Source organism: Micromesistius poutassou, assembly GCF_964030765.1.
Source record: "Micromesistius poutassou genome assembly, chromosome: 20".
NCBI lineage: Eukaryota > Metazoa > Chordata > Actinopteri > Gadiformes > Gadidae > Micromesistius > Micromesistius poutassou.
The window spans coordinates 3,518,099-3,540,334 of record NC_140290.1 but is presented as its reverse complement, the minus strand read 5'-3'; the positions used below and the strand labels follow the sequence as shown (position 1 = coordinate 3,540,334).

At 47.2% G+C, this 22,236-nt stretch overlaps 2 protein-coding genes across 4 annotated transcripts in view; one reads left to right on the top strand and one right to left on the bottom strand.

Annotated features, from left to right (window-relative positions):
* The window catches only part of LOC311365481 (thyroid hormone receptor beta-like), a 31,651-nt gene extending 24,166 nt beyond the window's left edge, over window positions 1-7,485 (top strand). Inside the window, 3 exon segments of the mRNA XM_084485032.1 lie at window positions 583-733; window positions 736-999; window positions 3,733-7,485. Of these exon segments, the coding sequence (XP_084341158.1) occupies window positions 583-733; window positions 736-999; window positions 3,733-3,974 (657 nt within the window). The 3' untranslated portion in view covers window positions 3,975-7,485.
* Window positions 7,486-12,320: 4,835 nt separating this feature from the next.
* On the bottom strand, window positions 12,321-21,225 carry nr1d2b (nuclear receptor subfamily 1, group D, member 2b). 3 transcript variants are annotated; one of them, XR_014639319.1, is made up of 9 exons: window positions 20,696-21,089; window positions 18,957-19,145; window positions 16,511-16,599; window positions 16,233-16,377; window positions 14,937-15,571; window positions 14,617-14,802; window positions 14,272-14,482; window positions 12,903-13,903; window positions 12,321-12,816 (listed from the first exon to the last, which is right to left on the bottom strand). XR_014639319.1 is itself a non-coding variant. In XM_084484441.1 (9 exons), exons 2-9 carry the CDS (start codon window positions 20,712-20,714, stop codon window positions 13,704-13,706), a joined length of 1,674 nt encoding a protein of 557 aa, XP_084340567.1. In that variant the 5' UTR covers window positions 20,715-20,941; window positions 21,122-21,225; the 3' UTR covers window positions 12,321-13,703. The 3 variants fall into 3 exon arrangements, 2 of the variants coding, with proteins under 2 accessions (XP_084340567.1, XP_084340566.1); XM_084484441.1 differs by adding an exon at window positions 21,122-21,225 and having other exon boundaries at window positions 12,321-13,903; window positions 20,696-20,941; XM_084484440.1 differs by having other exon boundaries at window positions 12,321-13,903.
* Between the last annotated feature and the right edge of the window lie 1,011 nt (window positions 21,226-22,236).

Below are 22,236 nucleotides of genomic sequence, written 5' to 3'. Positions count from 1 at the left end.
GTTGAGTTACCAGGTGATTTTATTGTATTGAGCTTGGCTTACATGTATAATGTTTTATCATACCGCTGCATGCATGTTCATAGCCTCCTGATGCTAGCTTATGCTAAGCGTTGTGCTACCCTCCTGATGCTAGCGGATGCTAAGCGTTGTGCTACCCTCCTGATGCTAGCTTATGCTAAGCGTTGTGCTACCCTCCTGATGCTAGCGGATGCTAAGCGTTGTGCTACCCTCCTGATGCTAGCGGATGCTAAGCGTTGTGCTACCCTCCTGATGCTAGCGGATGCTAAGCGTTGTGCTACCCTCCTGATGCTAGCGGATGCTAAGCGTTTTGCTACCCTCCTGATGCTAGCGGATGCTAAGCGTTGTGCTACCCTCCTGATGCTAGCTTATGCTAAGCGTTGTGCTACCCTCCTGATGCTAGCGGATGCTAAGCGTTGTGCTACCCTCCTGATGCTAGCGGATGCTAAGCGTTGTGCTACCCTCCTGATGCTAGCGGATGCTAAGCGTTGTGCTACCCTCCTGATGCTAGCGGATGCTAAGCGTTGTGCTACCCTCCTGATGCTAGCTTATGCTAAGCGTTGTGCTACCCTCCTGATGCTAGCGGATGCTAAGCGTTGTGCTACCCTCCTGATGCTAGCGGATGCTAAGCGTTGTGCTACCCTCCTGATGCTAGCGGATGCTAAGCGTTGTGCTACCCTCCTGATGCTAGCGGATGCTAAGCGTTGTGCTTCCCTCCCCAGCTACCCTGTGAGGACCAGATCATCCTGCTGAAGGGCTGCTGCATGGAGATCATGTCGCTGCGCGCTGCCGTGCGCTACGACCCCGAGAGCGAGACGCTGACGCTGAACGGGGAGATGGCTGTGACGCGGGGCCAGCTGAAGAATGGCGGGCTGGGCGTGGTGTCGGATGCCATCTTCGACCTGGGCGTGTCGCTGTCGTCCTTCAACCTCGACGACTCGGAGGTGGCCCTGCTGCAGGCCGTGGTGCTGCTGTCCTCCGGTAGGCCCCCCCCCACCAAACCCCCCCATGCTGCTGTTGTTGTTGTTGTTGTCGTCATGTTCCTGTACCTCCCTTTAGTAACACTGATAATAACCTTGTTTATTTCAGCCCCCATCTCACACTCAGGTTGTTTATCTGTAAACGGTCCTTGACTGTCCGGTCTCACGCTTTACAATCACAGAGAAATATCTGACAAATACATACGGACAGACAGGCGGACAGATAGACACATACACACACACGGAGGTGAGGAGGATAATTGTTCAATCGTTCAATCAAAGATTCGTAAAAGTCAAGCATGTTCATTGTCTTTGTGTGTCATAACCAACTTTGATATGAATGCCTTGCACTGGGAAGAACAGCGTTATAAATAACAGCGTTACTCACGGCGTTACTTTTTTCAGTAACGAGTAATCTAATTGATTACTCTTCCCATCATTATAACGCCATTACCATTACTTCCAAAGATCCATTTGTATGGTACGCCGGTAAGCCCGATCTGCTCTAGCGAGAACGTGACGTTATTTTCTGGCTTGCAGCACTTAGCGTTCCAGTTTGTCATTGGCTAGTCATTGTTATTGTTAGCTACATTAGCCTCTTTAGCTAACCAGCTCGAAAACAAACAACACAACTTTACATCATATTGCACGCACAGCAAGACCGTGCAATGCAAAAATTGGTGACCGGAGTAGAAATGTAATCAAGTTTGTAAGTGCATCTAAAATCTACATTAAAATTACCAACGTGGTACAAATACAAAGAAAAATAATTGTCTTTACGGGCGCAGCCATTTTTGTCGAGTCGTACGGTCAGCCTCACTGAACTCTGTATACTCTCAGAATCCTGAGTGGGACAGATCAAAAGGGGGCATTCCACAGTGAAATACCGCAAGAAAGCTTGGAGATTTACACCTTACGACTCGTACAGGTGGGCGTACCATACAAATGGATTGCAGCAATAGTCGGACACACCAAAAATAGCCTTTAAATGAGTAACTAATTTAGTTACTTTAGCTAACCCTTTTTTGGGACAGTATCTAGTAACTGTATCTTATTACTTTTTTTTAAGTAACTTGCCCAACCCTGATGCCTTGTAATGCATATTGGTGTTTACATGAAGGCCATTGACATCCAGGTCTTTGATTCATTGCTCTTAAGATGTTTCCACTTGCCAGTCATATACAGCACCATAAATAATATATATTATTATTATTATTATTATAATAGCGCTGTTATTTCCCTCTGTGAACGTCAGCCTGTCCTAAGGAAGTCTGGTTCTAGACGGGTTCTGGGGCCATCGTGTACGGGAGGTTTTCCTCCTCCCGCACCGCGTAGACCCGCCTCCCTTGGACCCTTAGACCCGCCTCTCTGAGACTTGTAGACCCGTCTCCTTGGGACCTGTAAACCCGCCTCCCTGGGACCTGTAGACCCCCCTCCCTTGGACCCTTAGACCCGCCTCTCTGAGACTTGTAGACCCGTCTCCCTGGGACCTGTAGACCCGCCTCCCTGGGACCTGTAGACCCGCCTCCCTGGGACCTGTAGACCCGCCTCCCTGGGACCTGTAGACCCGTCTCCTTGGGACCTGTAAACCCGCCTCCCTGGGACCTGTAGACCCGCCTCCCTGGGACCTGTAGACCCGTCTCCCTGGGACCTGTAGACCCGCCTCCCTGGGCCCTGTAGACCCGCCTCCCTGGGCCCTGTAGACCCGCCTCCCTGGGCCCTGTAGACCTGTCTCCCAGGGCCATTGTTTTATTGGTTTATTTGTGATTATGAGGGTTTATTGAAACCCCAGAAGGAACATTACCTCAAAGATAGGAGGAATGCATTGACCCAACAGGGGTCAATGTGTATATTGTTTATTGAGGAACACAGGACTGATTGGGAGTTTAAAGTGTGTTCAGTTCCGAGCCACGGGGAACCCCAACGCCTCCATCGATCCTGAAAAAAATAAATACAATATACACATTCTGTGCCTGAGAGAACCCATAAGGGATTTCCAATAGCAGCACGGGGGGGGGGGGGTATTGATCACCACAGCTGTTGGGTCAATGCATTCCTCCTATCTTTGAGGTAATGTTCCTTCTGGGGTTTCAATAAACCCTCATAATCACAAATAAACCAATAAAACAATGGCCCTGGGAGACGGGTCTACAGGGCCCAGGGAGGCGGGTCTACAGGGCCCAGGGAGGCGGGTCTACAGGTCCCTGGGAGACTATTTTGTTCAGGATCGATGGAGGCGTTGGGGTTCCCTGTGGCTCGGAACTGAACACACTTTAAACTCCCAATCAGTCCTGTGTCCCTCACACACACATACTAATCAGATCAATATATGAAAACCATGTAGTTGCCAATATACTAGATAAATATTAGTTATGTGTTACTGTGAGAAAACAAACATGTGTACGTGTGCGCATGCATCTTACATACGTGTGTTACAAATCTTCCTTTTCATCATCGTTCACTACATTAATCTGTGTGCCTGTGTGTTTGCCTGTGTCTGTGTGTGCCTGTGTCTGTGTGTGCCTGCATGTGCTTGTCTGTGTGCCTTCGTGTGTGCCTGTGTCTGTGTGTGCCTGCGTGTGCCCGCCTGCGTGTGTGTGTGTGTGCCTGCGTGTACCTGCGTGTGCCCGCCTGTGTGTGTGTGTGTGTGTGTGTGTGTGTGTGTGTGTGTGTGTGTGTGTGTGTGTGTGTGTGTGTGTGCGTACCTGTGTGAATGTGTGCGTCTTCCCCCCAGACCGGCCGGGCCTGAGCAGCGTGGAGCGCATCGAGCGTTGCCAGGAGGAGTTCCTGCTGGCCTTTGAACATTACATCAACTACCGCAAGCACAAGCTGGCCCACTTCTGGCCAAAGCTGCTGATGAAGGTGACCGACCTGCGCATGATCGGCGCCTGCCACGCCAGCCGCTTCCTGCACATGAAGGTGGAGTGCCCCAACGAGCTCTTCCCCCCGCTCTTCCTGGAGGTGTTCGAGGACTGAGTCTTCAGACCGCCACCACCACCGTGACCACCGTGACCACCGCCTGAGACCACCGCCCAGACCACAGTCCTGAACACTGCCGGAACACCGCTCACACCGTGAACCGGCTCCTCCTCTTCCTCCGCCTCCTGCTGCTGCTGCTGTGTGTGTGTGTCTGTTGTAAAGACTGTGTGTGTGTGTGTGTGTATGTGTGGGGGGGTTAGAGATTGAGTGGTAGATCTGTTTTCAGAGCTGAACTCCGGACCTTGTCCAGAGCCTTTCAGCCGTGTAGCACACAGCAGGAGGTCGTCCAGTCAGCGGTGTTCCTCAACTGGGAATTCTGTGTGGGGTTCAGGCGAGGGGTGGGCGTGCAGGAGGCAGGACCTGACACAAAAATGATCGCAGGGTTTGGTTTACAGCACATCCAAGATGATGATGACGTAGATGTTTTTGCTTCGATATCCCAACTACATGTATTATGACTTGCTTTGGCGCCAGTCACATGGTAGCAAGGTCATCAACGCTTGCTGTGAATTCTTCTTCTTCTTTGGATTAAGCTCCACCTACTCTACTGGAGAGGTGAGACAGAATCTAGTCCTGTGAATCCTTGCTGTACCGGAGAGGTGAGACAGGATCTAGTCCTGTGAATCCTCGCTGTACCGGAGAGGTGAGTTACACGGACATTGGAATAAGAAGCAGGCAGGGAGAGTCTATTTAACGGCCAGTCAAGCGGATCGGGACCCTGCGTCCTCACAGCTCCTCCGGGTAAGGCCTGGGGTTCAGGGCCACAGTGCATGTGTGAAAAGGGTTCTGTTAGTGTGAGTGGTGGAGGATGAGTGTGTGTGTGTGTGTGTGTGTGTGACTCAGTCTTGCGCTGCACGAGCGCAGTCAGCAGGGGATGAAGGCGGTGGTGGTCCGGAGGCCCTTGGTATCCAGGGACTTTCCTAGCACTACTGACCGTCATTTCATTCCGTAGTGTAGGAGTAGCTCTCAGCCGAGTACTGGACGGAACCATTCCTTTACGATGCGGGTACTGAATATATAATATCATTTTTTTATTTGTATTTCTGTTGTCGGTGTTCACCTTAACCGCTGGTATGGCAGTATCTTTGCGTCTGTTTTTGTGGATGATTCATGATTTGGACTATGGGTTAGTTTAAAAAACAGATAAACTGGCTGCTGGATGGGACACACAGTCTATCTCTCTCCCCCAACAGACTTTGCCTTCTCAGTGAAGTGGATCAGTTCTCGGGTAGTGATTAGCCATGCAGTCTCTGTATGAGTGAGTGGGCATTCTGGACCCCTGAGTCACACAGCCCTACGGAGCCACGCGTTCCTATTGGAGACAGTTATCCGACCAAAGCCCACAAGACTTACAGACATCAGGAAAGCACAACATCACCTGGAGTAGCCATGCCACACACACTGTGCCAAAATACACAACCAAGGAGTGAGTTGGAGGGGTCAAGGAGTGAGTTGGAGGGGTCAGCGACGGCTGCATGACAGCTGGCTCTCCTGACCACGGCTCCCATGCGCGGCTCAACAACTCATCATTTGACAAAATAACTCAACAATAAACCTAGTTTTTTTCAGCTGGACAAGTTGCCTCTAAATACCATACATATACAAAAATGTATAAGACATGAATGAGACTGATATAAAAGATGCTATGCAGAAGGTTTAGTGTGTGTGTGTGTGTGTATATATATGTATGTGTGTATATATATATATATATATATATATATATATGTATGTGTGTGTGTGTGTGTGTGTGTGTGTGTGTGTACACCCACTGAACATTGGGATTAGTTCCATCCTCCCACAGCAGGGCGCTTGTTTATGAACGGTAACACTATGAGCTTTCGTCTGTGAATGTGAGGAAACCATTATGAATCCTTGAGCTAGCTTCTAGAGCCCAGGGGTGCAAGGTTTCCCTGGCTGCTGGTGCAGGGCTGAAGGCCAACCGGTTGCATTCAGAGAGAACCAGCCCTCTCCCGGCAGCTACAGGCTCCACAAGGACGGAATTGTCAGACGAAAAAAAGGTGATATTTTAGTCATTATAATTTGTATGTTTTGCTTTTGCAAAAGCCTCTCTGACATGGTTGTTTGCCATAGGGGAGATTCTAACCGCTTTGTAAATGACGCTGGCCCTCGCCACACTCTACTCCTCAAAAGCAAATTTGCGTTCTATCTTTGTTCTCTGAGTCGATTACTCTGCACCTAGAAATGGACTCAGCTACAGTGTTTTTAGATACCTCTCACACATCCACAAAACACCTCACCAAACTAAAATACTCAAAAAGTCAGAAATGCACAGACAATCATTGGAGAGAGACGGAGAGAGACAGAGAGAGACAGAGAGAAGTGCAGGCAGGGCATACTGAAACCAAGTGGGCCCAGACTGGGACAGCCCTGTCGAGGCTGGAGGAGCGGAGCCAGTGCTGAACCAATAGGAGATTACGTAGTTTTGAACCTTCTTTTGCTCTGGACATAGTGGACTCTAGGAAAACCGAGCTCAGCAATTGCTCCTTTCACGTTTACTCAGTTACAAAACAATAACAAAAGGTTACACAGTAGGACAAGAAACTAAAATAAATGAATAAAGAAGAAAATTAAATGCTATTTTACAAGTACAAAGGAAAAGGATGTATATTTTCAGACAGCATTGTTTTGTACAGGTGTCGTTTGAGCATAACATGGACATTGGTTGGTGTTTTGCATAGCATTCGAGTTGCTTTGCAAAGCATTATGTAAACAAGGATAAACCTTTGTGCAACATTCACTTCTACAATACACAACTACCTGAGAGGCCGCACTTGGACTTCAGTCAGACAAGTGTTAAAGGAAGATAATGAAACGAGAACGCAAAGCCAACTATCATCTCATTACCAGCATCAGGAACAACCAAGAAAAGGAAACAAACTAACAATCGACGGTCAACTGAGCATCAAGCACACAATATCAAAAAACTAGAAGAAATCTGGACAGTTTGTTGTGGTTGAGCTGATTGTCCATGGAGTGAAAGGGAGTATATAAAGGTGTGTGTATGGGGGAGCCCGGGGGGCAGAGCAGTTGCACTTAAAGACCATTTGATGCTCAAGGTTAATGATGTTTGCACTTCCTGTTAATTGGCACTTGAGAGAATAAAGATTGTTTTAAGGATGTGCTGATTATGTTTGTCTCCTCTGTATGTAGATTATCTTGGCTATTTTAGTGTACATTCGTAGATAGTGGTGATGTTTCAGTTTACCGTTTGAATCGGTTTCACATTGACCTGCTTGTTGAAGACGCTCACGCGAATAAGGTCAAGGTTCAACATGTAGGGAACATCAAGCTGGTACCGCTGTACTTAAGTAAGCTACTATACGGATCTCTGTGTGTTTGCATTGTCTATTTAACCACAGTATGTGTGTCTATTGGCTAAATCTAAATCTACATCTAGCAATATTGTGCCTGTTTGCAAAGACTATTTATTTGGGGCAATTTGCACCACCTTGTGGAGACTTTGAGGCACCTGAAGACTTCATTACAATGATGCTCTCTTTCACTCACACTCTCTCTCTCCCTCATCACCTAGGCCTATCATTTTGAAACTGTCAAAATCGTATTATTAAAGATCCTCTGTGTAAGATTTGATGCACTTCTAAAACATTTCCATATAATTCTGAGCAGACGCTCTGCATCACAAATAATTGTAAACTATCAAATCTCTTTCATAACCTAGCCACGAGCTCTCTCCACGACCCCTGACCTCTGGCTCTGCCTCACTCTCAGCTAGATGTCAATGTTTGAGAAGTTGGGACTACGGTAACCAACACGATATGATATCTATGAAAGCAGTTCACACACATTTGAATTCAAACATGTTCACTTCTTATCAGTTTTCCTCCTTCCTCTCATCAACAAAACAATTCAACAATGGTATAATGGCGATATGCCATGTCTTCTTGTACATCATTAATTCATTATTTAATCCTCTTTCCACATTCAGCCCCTGCCTCACCTGTAAGGGGCACTGCTGTAGTGGTGGCTCGTTCACGAACGAATCAGTTTGAACGAACGACTCTTTAAAACGAACAAACCGACCTGACTCGCCGCTCTCGTTCGTCGTCGTTGGTCTCATTCGTTCTCCGAGACTCGACTCCCAGCTCCACCCAATAGTCGCTGAGTCGCGAGTCGCCGTTCGTTCACTGACTATTTAGCGGTGAAGACTCGAGGACTGAGAAGTCACGAGAGCCAGCCGGACAACAACATCCCGATTCCGAACATGAAGCGCTCCTCAGCTAAAAGGAACTTAGTTAATGTTGTGTTGATTGATGACCATTTGCACCATTACACGATTGTGATTCGTTTGAGAATGAGAACGAGGGAGGAGCTGAGTCTGACCGACTCGGCTGAGAACGTGCATTCGCGATTCATTTGAACGAGAACGAGGGAGGATGCGAGTCTGACCGACTCGGCTGAGAACTGTGCATTCACGATTCATTTGAACGAGAACGAGGGAGGAGCCGAGTCTGACCGACTCAGTGACTGAGAATCATGATTCACCGCTACCGGAAATGCGAACAAACTAACAAACGAATGAACGACTCTTCTTGGCGAACTGACCGACGCGAACTGATTCATTCAAACAAATCATGAAATCCACTACTACACTGCTGCTCCTGCTCAGTTACAGACACAACAACTGATCTCCAAAAAACACTTTCAAGTTTACATCCCTCATGATTGATTTATGGTTACATTTTAAACAGTTTAGCAGTGCATGTCCCCTTGACAATAGGAAAGTGAGAAAGCTCCCTTTAAGACGTTTACAAAGTGATGTAGTGTGGACGGACCCGTACTTCGCCAACACTGACACAACACAACTTTTTATTAACCTTAAAGGTCCATGTCGTAACAATTTCACTTTATGAGGTTTTCTAACATTATTATGAGTTCACCTAGCCTGCCTATGACATCCTAGAAATGGCGTTAGATGTAAAACGAGAACTAGGTATCCTGCTCAGTCTTTGGAAAAAAATTTCGTTTTTCCATTCCCCCAATTCCAAAGTTCATTTTCCCCAATTCCCGACACAGTCGTTTGAGATTCATAATATCATCCGGAGGCGCACACTGCTTTTGGCCGTGATAATTAAGCAATAGATCACAACAGGTATGTCGCCGTCCCTCCGCTGCGCGTCGGGACGGACAACGTCCCTTAACTGTGGTATAATGAGAACATACCACTGACTGAAGTGATCTATTGCTTTTATAAAACGGTTACGTAAGTATGGCGAAATGAAAGTCATAGACACCCTCAATTTTGAAAAAGCGAGAAAGTTGGAAAAGCATTTTTTTAAACAAATACAAAAAAGTAGTCCCTCCTGGCTGCCTATTAGTGGTGGATTTCATGATTTGTTTGAAAGAATCAGTTTGTGTCGGTCAGTTCGCCATGAAGAGTCGTTCATTCGTTCGTTCGTTCGTTCGTTTGCATTTCCGGTAGCGGTGAATCATGATTCTCAGTCACTGAGTCGGTCAGACTCGGCTCCTCCCTCGTTCTCGTTCAAACGAATCGCGAATGCACGTTCTCAGCTGAGTCGGTCAGACTCAGCTCCTCCCTCGTTCTCATTCTCAAATGAATTACGATCATGCAATGGTGCAAACGGTCATCAATCAACACAACATTAACTAAGTTCCTTTTAGCTGAGGAGTGCTTCATGTTCGTAATTGGGATGTTGTTGCCCAGCTGACTCTCGTGACTTCTCAGTCCTCGAGTCTTCACCGCTAAACACAGTCAGTGAACGAACGGCGACTCACGAGTCAGCGAGTGGGTGGAGCTGGGAGTCGAGTCTCGGAGAACGAACGAGACGAACGAGAGCGGCGAATCAGTTTGGTTCGTTCGTTTTAAAGAGTCGTTCGTTCGAACTGATTTGTTCGCGAACGAGCCACCACTACTGCCTATTGCTACTACTGCCTATTGCTTGCTATGCAACACACTGTAGCGTCCTTCAGAGAGAAGGCTAGGCTAGAGACGGTAGCTTGGTTCACCGGCAATTTAGCCTACTATCGAGTTCACTCACCGTTTGCCTATTGCTTTACAACATTTCCACCCTCTCCAGCAATCAACATATTTTTAGGCTTCAGTGAACTATGCTATTGCTTTTATATATAAATAAACAACAGTTCAAGTTAGGCGCGGAGTGATACTGAACTCTGTAAACTGAATGGGCGTCTTTGGGAACCAATCAGATCGCTTGATTTAAGCCACCTGTTTTATAATATATATTATATCTATATATAATATATTATTTAGATATAGAGCTCCAGGACTCGCGTCGGAACGTCCGGAGTGTTCTAGAATATTTACAGAACACGGCCAAAAGCTGTGTGCCCCTCCGGATGATATTATGAATCCGAGCCATTGCAATCCATCCACTGTATGGAGCGCATGGTATCGTGGCCGCAAGCTGCTCTGGGCCACACGTTCACAAGGCTGAATTTCGGGAATGAGTCTTCATATACTGTAGCCACCAGCAAAAAAATACAGCAGAAAAACAGCAGTGGCAGGGCAACTAGGGCAGCCACCAGGGGAGACTGTGTTATACAGTATAGACGTAGTAAGTTTGGCCAAACAGTCTTCTCAGTACGGGCCTCAAATTACTGGAACTACTTCCTATTGAACTTAGAGAAACCACCATCTATCTATCATTTAAAACAAAACTTAAGAGATGGATTAAAAACAACCAAAACTGTAATCACCAATAACGGATCTGGCTTATCGTAAGTGCTGTAGTTCTTTGTGCTGCACTTATTCTCTCTCTCTCTTATCTTTTTTGTTTTCTTCTTGGATTTGATCTTATTAATGTAATTTGATGATGTGTTGACCTGCCAAGGGACTACAGATGAAAATCTAGCTTTTCTGCTAACTCTGTTACATGTACATTTTGAGTGTAAACTAAAATTGTCAATTGATGTGCATTGTCCCTTTTAAATAAACAAACATATAAAATAACCAACACCTATATAAAAGCATCCACAAAGTAGCATGCTATGGGACCTTTAAGTTCAATGTTCACCGCCTGAACAAGCGCTCATAGGGAAATGAGCCCCACCAAACAGCCAATCAGGTTCGAACAACAACGAGGTCAACGCTCATGTCATATTCTCGCGATAGCACGGACTCAGGCCTGCTAGCTAACTAGCCTATCGGCACCACAGCTGACATACGTTTGCCAGTTATATGGATAGTTCAACGTGATCTCTCTATGAATAAATATTCGCCACGTCAATAACTAATAACGTTAATAATAGATAGAAGACATCATTCACACTTTCTATTTTTAAAGAAAGAAATGCCGTCTTCCGACATGTCATTTGTTTCAACATGTCAGCTAAGCTGCTGTCGGTTGGAGCGCGAGGGGGAAGAGCGGGTGAGGAGGAAAGAGGAGAGGAGAGGGGGAGGAGAGGAGTAGAGGGGAGGGACAGACTGGAGCTGCAGCGGCGCTGTTTCCGCTGTATCCTAGTGCGGGCAGCTCTTTTATTTTGAGCATATATGATAATATATATATATATATATATAATTATTTATCTAAAATTATATTACATTGACAAATTGGGTATTTAGAATAGCGTGTAAGAGACTAGATCTATGTCTTTTTTTCTGTGTTATAACCCTTGAATTGGTAAGTAGTAACGCCTTACAATTACATGAAATGTTCTGGAGGCTAGTGGTTTCTACATAGCTGGTACCTAACACACCCATGACATAACACACACAGGTATGACAACACATACTCAAACAAACAATCACAGGGGGTTGAGAGGAGATCTCTGATCTCTGATTGCCTAGCAAACACACAAATCTCCCTCTTCTGACCTAATGGTTTCCTATTCTCTGTACTTCAGACAGGATATTGATCAATGCTTTTTGAGAGGGTATGCCATTAACTTTCAACAAACCATTATGAACCAACCTATCCATATTTTCACTATCATTTGTTTAGTGAAGCCCAGAGCTTTGTCATCTCTAGATAATAAGTGTATAACGTTAACCACAACTACAGTGTATTTTATGAAAATAAAGAAAATAAAGTAAATGGGTCTTTCCATTAGAGCCAGGCTGAAGAAGAGCGTTCTTGGAAACCATTTACTGATGGGATTTAAGGTTTTTTTTTACTTAAACTGTAACTTAATAACTAATAAATCCCACAATAGTAGCCTCCTCATGTGGAGGATAAACCAAAGACGCTCAACACAAACTAAACCGGAAATAAATACTTCCATGGCCCCTTTTGCACTTATAAAATTTATTCATATAGATATATTCATCTTTATAGTTATGCACTATGTATATATAATATATAATATCTATTTATAGAATTACTGCATTCCTTTCACAGTAAAATGTAATTACACCTACACAACACAAAGACATAAGCTATATAATTATCAGCATTCAAAAGGCCAAACAAACAAATTCATGTCAAAAATACCAGCTTCAGCTGGACTGTAAATGTCCAACAGCAGCCCTTAACCCTCCACAGGTCAGTCCTCCACAAAAGACCATCGCTTCATCCTCTTGCACCCCCACACGTTGAGTGAGTTGGGGCACCAAGCTAACAGGTGAACAGCACCGAGCTAACAGACGAACAGCACCGAGCTAACAGGTGAGCAGCACCGAGCTAACAGGTGAGCAGCACCGAGCTAACAGGTGAGCAGCACCGAGCTAAAAGGTGAGCAGCACCGAGATAACAGGTGAGTAGCACCGAGTTAACAGGTGAGCAGCACCGAGCTAACAGGGAATTACATGCAACGTTTGTTGAAAATCCAGAGGTGGGGAAAATTTTAAGGTTTTTTCCTCCTTAAATCCTGATCCAGAAACCTGATTCTGAATTGTTGGTAATACAACAAAGAAAAAAAACTAGAGGGATGACCTTTGCCCGACCACAGAAGGTAAAAGGGTTAAACTAATAAGGTGGTTTTCTGTGGAATGTCATCATTATTTTTGCTGAATTCCTGAATGAGGTTTGGGAACGAGGGACAGAGAAAGAAGTCTTTCTATTAAAAACAAATCCAATCAAAGAATGACCTATAAAACAAAGATATATCATATTAGGTTCCACTGTTTTTCTTACTCCAATTATATTCAGACACACAGCCATTGTCTATCGAAGACATTCTTGGTAGTTTTATTTTTTCAGCCAATCTCGTGGCCGCTCACTTTATTCCAATCATTTCATCTCCTTTATTGTGTCTTCTGTCTAAGTTCTGCCTCCAAGCTACCGGCCACACCTGGAGCAGGAGGAAACAGCCAGAAGCAGTCACATATTGCACTATTAATGCCAACTAAGTCTACACTATACAAAGCAGATGCTTGTTACATCTGCAAAAATCTTTTTTTCATGTGCTACACACTCGCACACCTAACACAAGGAGAAACGAAATAACATGGAGTCAGTGCTTTCGTATGTCTCTGTTCCCACAACGGAGGCCTTTCAGCCCTACAGTTTAATGACGTATCACAGTCTGCAGACCCCCCAGCCCCCCTGGTTCATACGTGGGGGCCTCTTCAGTCCAGCTCTGTGTCCCGAGGGCCCTGGAGGACATGGCGCTAGCTAGCTGCGCTAGTGGCGCTGTCCAAGGAGGTCGGAGGTCCAATGAAACTGAAGTTTGATGGAAAGTTCCTACGAGCTGCTGATGGGGGTGGTGGTGGTGGTGGTGGTGTCCTACCACCACCACGCCGGGCCGCTCAGAACCCTTGGGGGGGATTCAGGAGTGGACCTTGAAGGCCAGCAGCTGCTCAGAGTGCATGTTGTTGAGGGTGTGCAGGTCAGGCAGCTTGAGCAGCAGCTTGGTGAACACGGCCGTGTCGCTGGGTGGGTGGTTCTTGGCGATCAGGCTGCGCAGCGCCCGGATCAGAGTCTCCTGCAGAGCCTCCACGGAGTTTACGTTCTCGATGCCAGAGCGGTCTGTACACCGGGAGAGAGAGGGAGCGAGAGAGTTAGAGAGTTAGAGAGAGTTAGAGAGAGAGAGAGAGAGAGAGAGTTAGAAAAGAGAGAGGTAGTGAGAGCAGAGAGGAGAGAGTAGAGAAGAGAGGGTGAGAGTTAGAGAAGAGAGAGAGAGAGAGGGAGTGAGAGAGGGGGGGGGGGGGGGGGGGGAGGCTCAATTACATTCCCTTGGAAGTGTTGCTGACCTTCATTCAAAAGTGTTTTTGTTTTGACTCTTATCATGTGAAAACTCTTTTGCTTTAACGACAAATGTACAGTGATCCATAAAGTCAAATAATAATAAAAATATGATAGAAATAAGATAAAGAATCAACCAAACAGATCAACACCTGCGGACACCAGAACCACGGCCGTGAACAGGCTCATCTCCTCCTCGCTCAGGCCCAGGCTGGTGAGCTTCTGGCTGAAGTCCAACATGGAGGTGAGCAGGTCCCCGGCGCCCATGGCCCGCAGCGCCTCCACGCCGTACTTCCTGCCGCCCAGGAAGGTCACGGTGCGATCCTTCATGTCGAACAGCGAGGCAAAGCGCACCACTAACACCTGCCAAAATTCACAGCAGCAGCAGCACTGTCTCCGTCAGTTGGGGATTCAACACAGAGCTCTTTCTGTGGAGGTCTAGTCTCCCGCAGCATTGAGGGACAGAGGCCACTATGGGGGGGGGGGGGGGGACGTACCTCGAAGGTGCCAGCCTTCAGCAGGCTGACCTGGTCGTGCTGCGACAGGTCCCTGAAGCCCGGGATCTTCTTGGCGAACTCCACAACCTCCCGCACCGCAGGGGTGAAGCTCTGGGAGAACTCGGCCCACACGCCCTGGCCCGACTTGTGGGGGTCGACGTGGGGGGACAGGTTCATGGGACACACCTGGCGGGGAGGAGGGGGGGGGGGGGGGGGGGGGGGGGGGGTGGTGGGGGGGCATAGGGCAAAGGACAAAACCTTGAAGTTAAGAGGGTTGGCTCTAGAATGAGAAAAGGGACGTGAGACCCTGCTGCTCTTACCAGGTGCATTCTGTTGCCCCCGCCGACGGCATGGTGGTGGGGGCCCTTCAAGGAGCCGTGGGGGTTGGCCGGGCACTGGCCCCCGGGGGAGGTGTAAGGCAGTCTGTAGGGGCAGCGGTCCCCCGGGCTGAGGGCTGAGGGCCCCTGAGGGCCAGAGCCGCCTGCGGCCGGGGGCCCCTGGGCGGCGACAGTGGACAGGTTGTTGTGGAGGTTGGTCCAGGCCTCCTGCCTCTCCTCCGTGCCGGACGTTCTGTAGGAAGAGACCTTGTTGCCGTCGGCGACGCCCACACCGCCATCCTGGTGGTCCGAGGGGGAGGGGGGGGTCCCGCCGGAGGAGAGGCCCCGCCCCTGTTCCTGGTTGTACATGAAGTCCTCGCGGTGGGCCCGGGTCACCGAGCCGATCACCTCCTCCTCCCCGCTGTCGGAGGCGGAGCTGGGGCCCGTGTCCATGGCGACCGCCGGCTCCGGGTCCGGCTCCACAGGGTCAGCGGGGGGAGCTGGGGGGGCCGCGGCGGCGATGGCGAGCTGCTGGTTGGCGTGGAGGTCGCCGTTGGTCATCATGTTGTTCATCGCGCTCTGCATCTCCAGCAGCATGCGCTGCTTCTCACGCTTCGGGATGCGGCCAAAACGAACAGCTAGAGAGAGAGAGATAGAGAGACAGAGAGAGAGATAGAGATAGCGAGACAGAGACAGAGAGAGAGGGAGAGAGAGACAGTGAGACAGAGAGACTATGAGACTATGAGGCTTAGTCATCAGAGAAGATCTAATGATCCAAAACCAAGATAATATCAAGATCCAAACTGGAAATATTTCTTTTGCCAGACATTAGAAAGAAAATATCTTATGAAAATGTCTTTCTTGATGAACAACTATGAATAAATAAAGGTGTTTTCAGCCTAGCAGCCCTGCACTGGGGGGTACTCACAGTTCTGGACATCCCCACCCTCAAACCCCCTGCTCTGGGGGGTACTGACCCCTGCTCTGTGGGGTACTGACCCCCTGCTCTGGGGGGTACTGACCCCTACAGACCCCCTGCTCTGGGGGGTACTGACCCCTGCTGTGGGGGGTACTGACCCCTGCTCTGGGGGGTACTGACCCCCTGCTGTGGAGGGTACTGACCCCGGCTCTGGGGGGTACTGACCCCCTGCTGTGGAGGGTACTGACCCCTGCTCTGGGGGGTACTGACCCCCTGCTGTGGGGGGTACTGACCCCGGCTCTGGGGGGTACTGACCCCCTGCTGTGGGGGGTACTGACCCCTGCTCTGGGGGGTACTGACCCCCTGCTGTGGGTACTCACAGTCCCGGGACATCCCCACCAGCAGACACTTCTTGAAGCGGCACTGCTGGCAGCGGTTGCGGTTGATGCGCATGATGGGGCAGCCGTCGTCCTTCAGGCACTTCTTGTACAGAATGTTCTGCTGGATGCTGCGGCGGAAGAAGCCCTGCAGGGGGGAGGGAGGAGGGAGGGGTGAGCCGCGGGGGGAATGGGGGGGGGGGGGGGGGGGGGGGAGGAGTAGAACAGAGGAGGGGCTTCTGTGGACATAATCTGCATCAAAGAGCCTTTCTAAGTCTCACCTTGCATCCCTCGCAGGCATGGACCCCATAGTGGAACCCTGAGGCCACGTCGCCGCACACCTTACACAGCAGCACCAGCCCGCTGAGCTCTGAGGAGGATCAAACCGTCCCATTACACCGTACGTAAAGGCCCAGTGTGTGGAAGTGAGGCGGCCACTAGCGCTGAGGTCACCCTTCCCTTTGCAACGACAGTGGTGTCCTGCACTGGCCTGTATTGTCAGGTGTCCTGTACCAGCCTGTATTGTCAGGTGTCCTGTACCAGCCTGTATTGTCAGGTGTCCTGTACCAGCCTGTATTGTCAGGTGTCCTGTCCTGTACTGGCCTGTATTGTCAGGTGTCCTGTACTGGCCTGTATTGTGGAAGGTGTCCTGTACTGGCCTGTATTGTCAGGTGTCCTGTACTGGCCTGTATTGTGGAAGGTGTCCTGTACTGGCCTGTATTGTTTAAGGCTACGACGCATCCAGTAGCCAGTGTCGATGAGGTTCTTTGATCGATTTATGAATCACATGAGGTCATAGCTTACAGGTAAAGGTTATTTTACATTGACCACGATTGACATTTTAGCCTCTGCATAAATCAGTTTAACCAATCACAGTGGGGTATCTTTGTCACAATGAACCCTTTACATGTTGTAGGACATGGCGAGGTAACAGCAGTCTACGTTACTCACACAGTCCTCTTATTGCAGCCGGAGTGATAAACTTCATTTAAACACCTATCCTTATCGCTATCTCTTATATGTACTGAGCGTTCATCTTGATAAAAGTCTGTGCTAAAACCAGTGTTTACTGGCACAGAGGTAGGGGACTACAGGTCGTTGTGATAACATGACGCTGTGCACTAGTTTCGTTTTGGATAGCAAATTTATCCGAAAGAGGGAGAGCCTACCTTGATAAGCGAACAGGGAAACTACCTCAAAGACAATCCATAAATGTTTCCAATAACTCCTTATGACGCCACGGTGTGTGGCTCATTTTATACACAACATTGCTCATTATAACGCTACTACTCAACGATGGTACTAAAAGATATTCACAAATGGGTTGTAGCCATGGGAATAACACACCCCACTCCTTCCTACAACTGAAAACGGCATTTTCTTAAAAACACGTTCTATTTGGAGTGGTGTGTCCGTTCTAGGCTTCTGTAGAGCCATGAAGATGGCGTCCTCCGTGGAAGTGGACCACTCCCCTTGTAGATATAAAGGCCCAAACTAATGTAACGACAACACAGGATTCTTATTTTCAGAGGATTATACACCAATTAAAACATACTAATGAGTTGTGTTCCATTTATGCCATTTATGTCATTGTTAGATGCCACTAAATTATACACACTGGACCTTTAACATCCAACCAAGGTGTTGTTAATATTGAAAAATGTACGACAAATAGGTCACCACTATAAAAAAAGATGTTCCTAAAATCTGTACAGCTGGAAAACGATGTTATTATGAGTATAAAGCACAAATATGAATACGCATATGTATGGCAGAAGTGGCAGCAGAAGACTCTCTGTGATTGTATAGTAGTGGTGGGGGAAAAAAATCGATTCTGTTCAGTATTGCGATATTTTGCGCACGCAATTATATCGATACAGTAGCGCAAAGTATTGCAATATTAAAACAAAATAATAATAATAATTATTATTTAGTTACTTTTTCTGAACAAAAATGAAAGTATTCCCAAATTAATTTAACATTTTGGTTGATGACCTTCCAGCAGTACACATTTTTGTTTATTTTTCTCAATTTGATTGAAGCTCTAAGTTACTCTTATTTCTATGATTATTCTCCGGTTTATGTTACTCTATTATGTCTGCTTTATGTTACTCTCTTGTAATTAAATAATTTTAAATGATGTGCTGGGAGCTCAGCCTTCATGTGAGAGGACTCTTACTATGGTCCTGTGTCCTGAATGTTTAAGGACAAAGTTTTTGCAGTTAATGTGTAGAAGATAATGTTGTTCACAGAATTAAATGGGACATTTGAAGTGAGTTCATCAGTTGGTCTTATTTTCCTCATTTTTTGTAATGCCTTTGAATAATATGGGAAACATGAATCGCAATATATCGCAGAATCGAATCGCAATACTTGCTGTATCGCAAAATCCCAATAATATTGAATCGTGGCCCAAATATCGCAATACTATCGAATCGTTACATTTTTGCCAATTCCCGCCCCTAGTGTATAGTGGTAGCAGAAGACAGGGTGTATAGGGACAGAGGACTCTCTGTGGGTGTATAGGGACAGAAGACTCTCTGTGGGTGTATAGTGACAGAAGACTCTGTGGGTGTATAGTGACAGAAGACTCTCTGTGAGTCTATAGGGACAGAAGACTCTCTGTGGGTGTATAGGGGCAGACGACTTTCTGTGAGTGTATAGGGGCAGAAGACTTTCTGTGAGTGTATAGGGGCAGAAGACTCTCTGTGAGTTTGCTTGTCTTACTTGTGATGCCTCCTTTAGGAGTGGTGTTGGAGGCGCGGCCTGATTTCTGGGGTGCGGGTGGTGGGGGCGGTCCGACGGCGGGGGGCAGGGCGCCGTGGGGGGGCGCTAACGGAGATGGGCGGCCAGATGCGTCGCTGTGGCAGGATTCGGGGCTGGAGGCAGAGCTGATGTAGGCGATCACCCCCCCTGCTGCACAAGGACAGAATGACACAGTGCTGAGAGACATAGTGATACACAGAGAAATGTTTGGTACCAACAATCTAGAATAACCACACAATGTTGCTATTCAGTCGGAAACACGTAGACTACTGTACACCTTGCTGACCCGGTTAATACTGACATTAGGACACCTTTGCATCAGCACCTACGCACATCGCCCCCCCTTTGGGAGACAGGAGAAGACCATGGCTGTGAGTTAAGGGCCGGACAGCGGACCATGGCTGTGAGTTAAGGGCCGGACATTGGACCATGACTGTGAGTTAAGGGCCGGACAGCGGTCCATGGCTGTGAGTTAATTGCTGGACAGGAGACCATGGCTGTGAGTTAAGAGCCGGACAGGAGACCAGTTTCAGGTGCTTCATTTGTTTCTCACACACAGACCTGGTTTGATATTCACCACAGTTAGATAACACATTGACATAATGCCTGCGTCAGCAGTGTGATGGTACACAGGAAGCCTTTGCAACGAACACACTAACTTATGGACCTCACATTCTGCCTGGCAACAGGCTCCTTAAACAGAAACACATGGAAGACCTGTTTTATAAAGGCCACCTTTTGTTGTCCCGTAAATAAATAAATACACCATCTGATCCAAAAGCTTCCTCGATTTAATGTTAAACAATTTATATTAAAGCACAATGTTAAATTACCTTTACAGAAAAGGCTATGGTGTTGATAATAATGCATTGGACAGTTCAAGTGTGGATTCCATACATACCATAACGTTATCATCATCATCGTCATCCAATTATGTTGACCTCAAATATGCCTGAAGAACATTTGAGCATGATCCTATTTCTCATTAGGATTAGATGGTAGTAGAAATATATATATATATATATATATATATATATATATATATATATATATATATATATATATATATATAGAGAGAGAGAGAGAGAGAGAGAGAGAGAGAGAGAGAGAGAGAGAGAGAGAGAGAGAGAGAGAGAGAGAGAGAGAGAGAGAGAGAGAGAGAGAGAGAGAGAGAGAGCAGGAGGTTTCCAGCCATCCCGTAGCGATGTTAATAATGTTAATAACGCGGTGATTGACAGGCCCCCCGGAGCGTTCCTCTCGGGACGGGACGCAATAAGTGGGTCATCACGTCCTCGGTGACGTCTCACGTGTTTCCACGGTTTTATGCAACGCAACGACACAGCCGCCCTGGACCAATCAGAGAGGACGCAGGCAGAGCGTAAACACAGGGCACATGGCCAGGAGGAGCGCACCATGTGAGGAGGAGCTGCAGGCTCTGGTTATACTGGCCCGTTCCCAGTGCTGCTGCCCACCCAGTTAGATGAAACCAACAACACATTGATCTCCATGACTTACAAGCACTTCTTAAAGATGTCAAACCGAGAGAGTGACCTTAACGACGTAATTTAAAGCAACACTACGGTTAGGCCTATCTGGGTCTATAAGGTCAATGTATCAATGTATTACAAATAAAAGGAATGCTGCGAATGCAACCATTTGCGACCCATTAATGACTGGTATCGGGCGAAACCATTTCTCACCAGCTTTGCATGGCTCCATCTCCTCCTGATTGTCCTCTCGCTTCCTCGACCTCCGAGCCGTTCTGCTGGTTACTGATCAGGATCTCCTGATGGTGAGGCTACACCGTGAACAATATGAAGTCACTGTCAATAGATCCCGTCGATCCACTGGTAGATGTGCTCAGAGAGCAGGCCACTGTTCCCGGTACAGTAGATCGGTGTTTTGAGGAACCATCTCACCTCACAGATGAGAGGCTGGCGATTCGTCTGCAGCGATGGAAATACTGCGAGATTAGTTATTCAGACTTCGACTTTAACGTCATCCAAATGTGCCCATTAATAACACGTTCGTAAACTCCAAGCGATAATAACATCAGATGCTTGCAAAGGGTGACAAAGTATCCCTGCGACTCCACCGCCGAAGAAGACCTGCTGGCTCTGACTTACCTCGTTCTCTCACCGTCCTCATCTCGGACCGCCTGGGACAGGATGGACCAAATCAGCGTTACCGGCAAGAGAGAGGGCTGGACTTCCGGTAGAGGGATGTTTATTTTCGTTACATGTTTCGGACATTACTTGGTTCAAAATGTTGGTCAAAACTGCATTTTAATTCTCATCATCGTTCTGGATGTTATTCTTGTTCAAATTCACACTGGCGTGCACGGCTCATACAGGCCGGAAATTGCGTAGTGGTGGACCGGGACGCAATACAAGGATCCTCTCTCAGCCTCGATCTGACTGGAGATCCCTATGCACCATGTGACCAGCCTGTCATCGGCTCCTCCTCTCCGCCGCCCTGCGGGGCGTCAATGTGACCCACTGACACAATTAGTCAAAGTTAAGGTGAACATGAATCACAAAGGTCTCTCCCGCAGGAAGTAAACATCAAGTTGATAAAGTTACTTGCATGTTGGTCTGCTTAATTGAAACTTCAAATATTAAGACAAGAAGATAACTTTTATAAGACAGGCCTAGATAAAGGATGCTGCTTTAATATTTATTTGATTATAATTATTCACAGCCAAGATAATATAATATTTCCATTGAAATTAGCATTTAGCGTAACATTTACAACATTACATTCACAAAACAGATACGCCCCCGAATTATCTTTAGCAGGATGTTTGTCTTTAGCAGGCCTATGGGCGGAACCTGGGGAGCAGGCTCCATCGCGGAGACCAGAGGGACCAGACGGGATCATGGATGCTTTACCAGTCTTTCCAGAATGTTCAGTCTTTTTCTGTAGCCTAGATTATTGTATTGCATATTTTAATGATGTTTTTACTAGGTCTGCATTTTATTACACTCATCCAAGACACACGCTAGTTCTTCAAATGTGTTCTAAATGCACTAACCGCAGTCACTAATTGGTTTACCAAATCTATTTCCATCCTCTATTTGTCCTGATTTGTCAAAGGTATAGGCTGGTAGTGACGATATTAATAATAATACATTCATTTTGTAGAGCGCTTTTTAAAATACTCAAAGACACTTCGCAGCACGATCAAATCAAATGATAAAAACCTTCTAACATAGCAGCATGGATATGATTTAAATAAAAG